Consider the following 8,253-nt stretch of genomic DNA (forward strand, 5'->3'; position numbering starts at 1 on the left):
TAATTAGTTTTATATTATTTACCAACCTAATTCAGTCTGGCGCAGTTTAGCTACTGTGAATTTCATATTATGTGAATTCTTTACATTCTAATGTACTAACAAATACCTCTGATATTCAGGGGTAGGGTAAGAATTGTTTAGGGAAGCTGTACACCAAGTAAACTATTCGGAGGAGAAGTACAGTTTTGTAGTTAAGAGTTCTGGATTATTTCTTGGGTTTATCCCAGACTATTACTAATTTTGACTAAGAACCTTAAGAGAGAGTTTTGCCTTATTTGTAGTACTACTCAAGGTAAGTAAGAGTGACAGGATCTAGCACTTATATTTCGGCTCATTATCCTGGGAGAGAGAGGGATATTTGTGTTATCCCTTTTGTATTATCACAAAGGTACTGTCTAGCTTTTTTTTTGGTATCTTTTCAGGAGTAACTTACCCAGAAGTACCATTTTCTAATAAAAAGTGCTATTTTAAGCCAAGGTTTTGTTTTAAATACTAGGTTTAAAGGGCAGAAGCATAATTTGATTCCATACTCTTTGCAGAGGTGGAATTAAATCAGAAGTAATATGCTAATTATATCTTAAACCATCTCTGATGGAGTTAGGTCTTACAGCTATTAAAATAGGGACAATTTTCTTTAGGGAGGTGGGGTAGTTGCTGGAGTTACTGCAGGCAGTTGATCATTGCCTACTGTAAATTGTTTTACCATATCAGCAGGGTTGTTTTCTATACTTTTAGCAATACTAGCCCATACAGCTCCATACAAGGAAACCAATTTTTACAGCTGATAGCACAGAATTACAAGTTAATTTAGTAAGTCAAAAACAGATTTTATRCAGTAATGAAAGACTATTACATTTGACTATAATGTTTAAAATTATGTGCATCACAGTTTTAAATTTATGAAATTCAATTTTATGAATCAAAAGATTCATTCTATCAAAATCACTAAGACAATTTAATATTTGTGTTTATGTTATTCATATGCTTGAAATATACTTGCATTCTTAAAAATGAAGAAGTAGTTTGATGAGAATTCAATTTGTAGGGGACAACATTCATTCTTAAGTTAGAAAGAAATGGGAAATATTTAAAGAAATATTTTAAACAGTTAAACAATGAATAAAACATTCCACACACACACTAAGAAGACAGTTGCTACGTTTTAACATCAAAGAGGCAGTAATCACTCTAGACGCATGATGATAATAGCTATCACCAAGCCATTAAACCTGCTAATGTTATTCTCGCAGCACAGAAGTGTAAATATTTGTTTGCCTAGAATTAACTACATGTGAAAAAAACAACAATACCAACCCCTGTATTTGTCCATATTAACATGAGGGGCAATTATAGGCTTAACTGAATGCTTTTATAATAATTATTTTAAAATGTAGTGGTAGATGCTAAATATTTTTTTCCTAGGAACCAAAACTTAAGCGATGCTACCACTTGAATGGAGTATATAGGCCAAAATATAGCAAAGCACTATGCAGATGCTTATTATCTTACCATGGTGGCACATCCAGCTCTCACAGTTTTCAGCTGTGATAGTGTTTTTCTTGAACTCTTGGAGTAATGCTGTTTTGTGACACACCTTCCTTCATTCCTCTCCTATTTATAAACAGAAACTTAAACACAAGTGCAACGGGTGCAAAACTAGAAGGCAAAAAAATCCATAAGGTATTGCCAGATTTTTTTAATGACTGTGGTTTGTATATACAATTAAGAGTGTGGTTTTGTAAAGGAATTTAAAAAAGAACATGGTGCTACATCTTCAAAATAATATACTTGGTGTCCCTGTTTTTGGTTTTGTCCAAAATCCTTCTTTCTTCAGATATTAACATCAAGATGCAAAATGTCATTGAAGTGATTGCTTAGAACTAATATTAATAATTTAAACTGAACTCCATTTCTCTCTTTTAAGAGAGCATTCAGTGCTTTGGCCACGTTTTTTCCCCTGCTGCAGTGGACTGATAAGAGGAAGGTTGCTTTTGCTTGTCCATTGCTCTAGGTCTTACTGAAATCCCAGAATGATTTAATGACTCAGTCTCACTAAACACAAAGGCAAACTCAAACTATGACTTTAACGGGCTGCAACAAAATCTGTGGGTTGGATACGACCACTGAAAGTATTGCTGCTGCGYGTGGAAGCCCTTGCTGCAGCAGAAACTTGAACGAAGCAGGACAATCCCACCAGCGCTGTTTTCCATCGACTTCCTAATTTAAAAGACAACATCGTCCGAGCGAGGGGAAGCAGCTTTTTCCAAGGGAAAAGCATTTGGTGGTGGGTGACAGCAGCAGCCAGGAGGGTCTCGGCAGGCCCAGCCCCACCACCCCGTGTGAAGCCTTCACGCCGCCATTTCCTCCTCCGGGGCCGGGGGCCGCCTCCTCGGGAAGGCCTGGCCACCGAGGGGCGTGGGGAGGCCTGCTCCTGCCCTAGGAGGCAGGAGCAGGTCTGTGTTTCCAGAGAGAGGTGTTTTTGTCCCCAAAGTGAAGGTCTCACCACACAGATGGGGGTTTTCTCCTCAGCAGGACGGCTCCACGATCCGCCATGGCAGCTCGCCTCACCGCTTAATGGCAGCTCGCCCCACCACTTAATGGTGGCGCCCCCCCGAGGCTGCCCCAGCCTTAGCACAAATCCCGCAGCTCGTRGCGGCGGGGGCGACGCCGCAGCCTTTGTGAGCGGGACAAGGCAGCCGCCGTGGCGACCGCGGTGCCCTCAGCCCCCGCGGTGGCGGTGAGGTGAGGCGGCAGCGGCCAGCACGGAGCCATGCCCAAGGGCAGGTCCGCCAACCCCCGCACGGAGCACGACGGCGCCTGGGTAAGGGCCGGAGCCCGCCATGGGGCGGAGAGGTCCCGTCTGGGCGCTGGCACCACCCTGGGCCCAAACTGGGCCGTTTTGAAACTTCAACCCTCCAGAAAACCACCCAAAACTTTGCYGACACTTGTCACCTTTTCTGAGAAAAGGGGGCTGGGATGGTGGGGAGACTCTCCTTTAGCCAAGSAAGCCCCCAGGCTTCAGGACGGAGTTGGATGTATTTTCGAAGGAAAACAAGGCTTCGTGTTGCTGGTCTGAGGAAAAASTGGACACAAGGAGACAGAGGAGAGCAAGGCGGGAATTCTCCTAGGGTCAGTCGTGTTACCTCAGTACCGCAGGGACACGGGAACGGTGGTTATCGACGCCGCCACAGTGAAGGGCTGTAGCGTTGCACTCGCTTTCATACAGTGGCAGGAACAGCATGAAATTAAAAAAGACATTACAGCATAAGTGCTTGTAACAGATTAATTACCATTATATAAGCAACTTCCAGAAAGTTCCTGGGGAAATAATATTCTGCGCTCTTTTTCTTGCCTATTTAATTCATCTACATCGTAAGTTTTTTTAAGGTAGGGATGGTGTTTTATGTGGAAGGAGCCTGATTCTTCCGACGGCCGCTAGGTGGTGGTGTAACACCAAAAATGAAAATAACTGACCCCGATTTTGTCCACGTTTCTGATTGGATTTATTTGTTCTTACGGATCAAAATTTTCTTGTTTTCTAGTTCACTCATATGGGACTGTGTCAAAGCCACCCTGAGTCAACTACAGGCTCTGCCCTAAAACAGGTACAAAATGCAGAAGAAGTTGAGTATATTGAGGAGAGATTGCCACCAGGCTACAGGGCTCGGGAGCAGGTAAGTTGTTGCGCGAATGCARTCAATTTACAGAAGTCCTTTTTTTGCAGGGTATTGCTGGGCGAATGCTTGCCAAGTTACACAAGTCAGAACTGCACTTATATTTATGGCAGCGACGAAGCAGTTGTGGCAGACTGGCAGGCCTTGTGCCACAAGGACTAAGATGATTGCCAGCTGCCATGAGGGAGAAATGTATTTCACAATATACTGTTACTCAGTTATAATTTTAGGGTACACAAAGTCCTCCTGTAGTTAATGCTGATTTCTGGTATCGGTTACTTTCCCCTTTTATTAGTTGTTACAGTTATTTGAGACACATCTGTGTGTCAGAATATATTGTGATCTATCTCAGTCTAAAATACGTGTGCAAAATAGCCCTCTAAGAGCATTCAATTAAAAGCTGATCAGCTGTTTTGAATTGAATATCAGACATTCTGTATATTTAAGAAAACAATTATTTCTTTATAACTAAAAAGTTAGAAACTTCATGTTTGAAACATCTTTAAGGGTTTCTTAAAAATGAGAAAATTGGGCAAATTTCGGAAACAAAACACAGTATTTTTAAGACTTGAGCATTTATAACATTACAACTTCATAAGCATGTCTTTATGTCCTGGTTTTATGACCATGCTGAGCTTTGCTTTACCCAAGCACTTTGTGTGCAGAATATTTTCTGTTTTCATTTCCGATAGGCATAATATTATATTGAGTTCATTTCACAAATGTTGGTGTTATCAAGAGCAGAAATGGTCTGGGAAGGAATGGTCAAAACAGAAGCTTGGGGCTAGTGAAAAGGAGAAGATTATAGTACATTATGTTGATTGTATAGCTTTCTGTGAAGCACCTGGCCTCGGCCACTGGGAAGGAAAACCAGCTTAGACAGACCTTTTATCAACACTAGTATGACTGCCCATCCGATGTTACACCATCCGTTTAGCTACCCTTCACTGTTAGAAAGAACTAGTGAAATTTCTAGTTCTCATTAATGAAGGAGGTCTGCAGTGAAAGTATGAAGATGCAGTAAAGGCTAAAATGTGATGTCACGTGAACAATCTGAGAGAGTTTGTTTATGGGACATTTCTAAAAACTGCTGATAAAGAGTTGTTGGAAGATGGCTATATGTGAAGCTGTCTTTAATCTCTTTGTATGAAGGAAATCCCTGGCTGTGTGGTTAATTAATTTTCTCAAAACTATAGTATTTTTTAAGTTTATATTACTTCTTATTTCTTATGTTGTGATAGTCCTATAATTACTATATAATCTTTTTTTTAAAACATTAATTAATATGTGGAATCATTCCAAGAGACTATTCAATATGTAACATCTTGGTTATCAGTTTTCCTGCAACATATAAGAACTAATAATAAACATCATTCCTAAGTTGTTAAGGTTTGTTAAGGTTTGCTTGTAGCTGCAGTGGAGTCCTTTAGTAGGTCACCATTTTAGCAACATAAAAGGTGCTTGATTTTAAGCCCTTGTATGAGAATGTATCCATTGCACTTATTGGGCTACAGTCTGGCTGAATTTGTATGTGAACATGCAGCACCTACCAAAAATGAAACAAATTCAGTTAGTGTACCAAATACTGTAGGATACGATAATGCAAGTGACTGCATGCAGGCAAATTTTCATTTGTTGATTATTCTTGCTGGATCAGACCTCTAGTGATACCTGTCTTTAGAACTGATTCAGAGTATATCTCATAAAAGCCACTTACTCTTGAAACARGTTTTAAAAATTGTATTACATTAAAATTTGTTCTTCTGTATGGAGGTGAATAACATAGCTGGAGGATGAAAACTTTATTCCACAATATTAAAAGTAAAAAGCACTAGATCAATTACAAAAAAMCCCCAATGTTTCCAGCATGAAACAGAAAAATAATACATGAGGAAAAATCAAGGCAATCTAACAGTCCAGAAGAGTTTTCAGTGTTTCACATTTTAGCTTAAAAAATTAAATATGTTAATTACTTTTTAAACAATTAGGTTTTTTGCAGTTGCAGATGCCCTTTTCTCCTAAAACTGTAGTTTCATTTTACAGACTGGAAGAACATTATGTTAAAAAATGAGATTATAAATTAGTTATGCGATTAATACCTCCTCCACTTCCCCTGCAACAAGCAGTGTACATGACATTTAGTACATAAATCATAGATTAATTCAGTTTTGAGGTCCCTTTTGTAGTTCATTTTAATTAGCTTTGGGCTTACTAGTGAATCAAACAAGGCAATCCTGACATATGTCTAATATTTTGCTGCTCGTAGATGGAATGTAGCATTTCTTATTTGAAAATTCACGCTTTTTTATTAATCATGTATATGTTCATTAAGTCAAGGGAACACACATCCTCCTGATGATTTTTTTTGTAAAAAAAAAAAAGAAAAAAAGTCCATTTTGCCCCAATAAAATGGTGTGCGATTAAGATTAAAAATATGAAAATGACATCAGTGTTAGAAGGTATGCAACTGTAATTTCAGCATCTGTCAGAATATAAGAGCTAAGACTAGTGTGTATGTGTGCAAGATAAGGTATATGAAAATTCAGATTTTTTTTCTCATCCCTTCTCTTTTCAGAAAGCGGTGAACAACAACTTTCCATTTTCTTCTCATGACAACAGACATTGTTTACAGAATGTAGGAGAATATTTTGATTTTGTAAGTACCCAACACTGAGAAAATCAGAAAGTGCATCTCTCTCAGTCTGCCAGAGATTAAACACAGCATCATTTCTCTCCCTTGCAAAAATCATAGATGCTCAGAACTGTGAGAAGGGAAAAATATAAACAACAAAGAAGCACACCCTTTATTAGCATAGGGATGTGTGCTCCTCCCAGGCTGACATAGGTATACAGCATGGATGGCCACTGAGAGGGGCAGAATTTGAGAGGAACAAAAATGCCCATGATTTGGGTCTCTGATAGGCATCTTCCAGTGCTTCTGTTTGGCAAGGCGTGAGATTTTACACCAAGTTATATGCCCTATCACTCTGCTAAAAGTGATTGCTTTTGCATTAAGCTTTTGTCAGCCCCTCCTAGGTCAGTCGCACATACTAGTTCACTCACCTTTATCAAAAGTTTAACCAAAATCCATAGGACACCCCAGATATATCTTCTGAATGTATTATTTTCCAATCCACGTCTCTTTTCTATMTATGTTGCAGAAGCCACAATTTTGAATGTTTTTTTAAATTGTGTTTGGCTTGTCTGTACATGCACAGTTTCATGATTTTCAGTTCTCCTTAGGTTGCTGACATCTTTCTAGGCAGCAAAAGAAACAGTTTACAAGATAATGAATAGAGGAGGAGGAAYTGAATTGTCATATTGAATGTCTGTCTGACTGTGGGCTCTCTTAGACCTAGATTTTTAGGTATTCATTATTCACTAATATTGAATACCTCTATTTCTGTGCACTTTGTATGATACTCAGTGTCTCATAGATTTAGAGGTACTGATAAACTGTAATTCCAAATAAATTTCCTAGAACCTACATAGTGTGAAAAACAGATTCCATCTTCCTGTGATTGGACACACAAGTAAGGGATACTTTTAAAAATTCCTGTTTTATAGTCTGTCTTAGTTTTATACTACAGTCCAAACATAATGTTATTAACTTAATTCTTTGTTTCTCTGAAGATCCATCTAGCTGTTAGTTTGAGTATATAGTATGCTACAGAAATGCAAAGTATAAGTGATTCATTAGTAGTAATAGGTGGAAAGTCAACCTATTTTCCTTTATGTATGGAGCCAGCAATGTTCATACAGGCAAGTCAGGCAGTATTATTTTTAGCTTAGCCTGACCATGAGTTCTTGAAATCACTGTAGTAACAGCTTCATTAACTTCCCAATGGGGTAGTGACTGTTGCAAGCTGCATCTGTGAAATTGTCATCCTAAGTCATATGTTTACAGGAATTTTTCTTTCAATCTTTTTTGTAGGGTTTTGGACGGAAGAAGGTTGAACCAGAGAGAAGGCAACAGAACTCACAAAACTTCTGCCTATGGGCACATGAATCTGTTCCTAGCAGTGATGATGGCTTTACCATCTATCAAACATCATTCATGAAAGATCAAAATACTGAGCGCCCATTCTGTAGGCGATATCCAAAACACCACTTAGAAAAGTGCTACAGTGACAAACCCATTCCTGAGGGTGAACAAAATCTGCAGCCAAAAAAGTCATGTTAATTACAAAAGCACCTTTCCTCCGGATCTGAACTACGTATCACTCAAACACATGATGAAATAAATGTTTGTGTAAAGTGAACGTGGTAGTGCAGTTGAGAGTTCATTTGAAACTAGCAATCATGTCGACCTCTCTTGAAGACATGCATTACAATAACAAAAATTAATGAAGAGCATTATGAGGAAAAGTATGCTTGTACAAATGTTTAGAACTAGCTGTATTAGAAGAACAGAGGTAGTGATTATACTCGTGTTGATACTAGTTGATCCTCATCTTGATATGAAAACTCCAACTTCAGAATTGATGGCATAGCTCTTGTCTCAAGGAGTTGACAGTGACTGTGTTGACAGATATATTTATTGAACTGGATCCTTGAGGATTCACTACAACAAGGAGCC

At 38.7% G+C, this 8,253-nt stretch overlaps 1 protein-coding gene across 1 annotated transcript; it reads left to right on the forward strand.

Moving 5' to 3' along the window:
• The first annotated feature begins 2,770 nt into the window (after window positions 1–2,770).
• TEX36 (testis expressed 36) lies at window positions 2,771–7,857 on the forward strand. The gene is made up of 4 exons (XM_026065621.1): window positions 2,771–2,821; window positions 3,543–3,674; window positions 6,250–6,330; window positions 7,609–7,857. The coding sequence occupies exons 1-4, from the start codon at window positions 2,771–2,773 to the stop codon at window positions 7,855–7,857; spliced, it is 513 nt and encodes a 170-aa protein (XP_025921406.1).
• Window positions 7,858–8,253: the final 396 nt, after the last annotated feature.

This window comes from Apteryx rowi, unplaced genomic scaffold, assembly GCF_003343035.1.
Source record: "Apteryx rowi isolate R43461 unplaced genomic scaffold, aptRow1 scaffold_23, whole genome shotgun sequence".
In the NCBI taxonomy this organism is placed as follows: Eukaryota; Metazoa; Chordata; class Aves; order Apterygiformes; family Apterygidae; genus Apteryx; species Apteryx rowi.

Excerpts from the sequence above, each read along its gene's own strand:
- TEX36 (XM_026065621.1), top strand. The coding sequence starts at position 2,771 with ATGCCCAAGGGCAGGTCCGCCAACCCCCGCACGGAGCACGACGGCGCC. Across the intron at positions 2,822-3,542 it reads CGGAGCACGACGGCGCCTGG|TTCACTCATATGGGACTGTG; the intron begins GTAAGGGCCGGA and ends CTTGTTTTCTAG. Across the intron at positions 6,331-7,608 it reads TAGGAGAATATTTTGATTTT|GGTTTTGGACGGAAGAAGGT; the intron begins GTAAGTACCCAA and ends TCTTTTTTGTAG.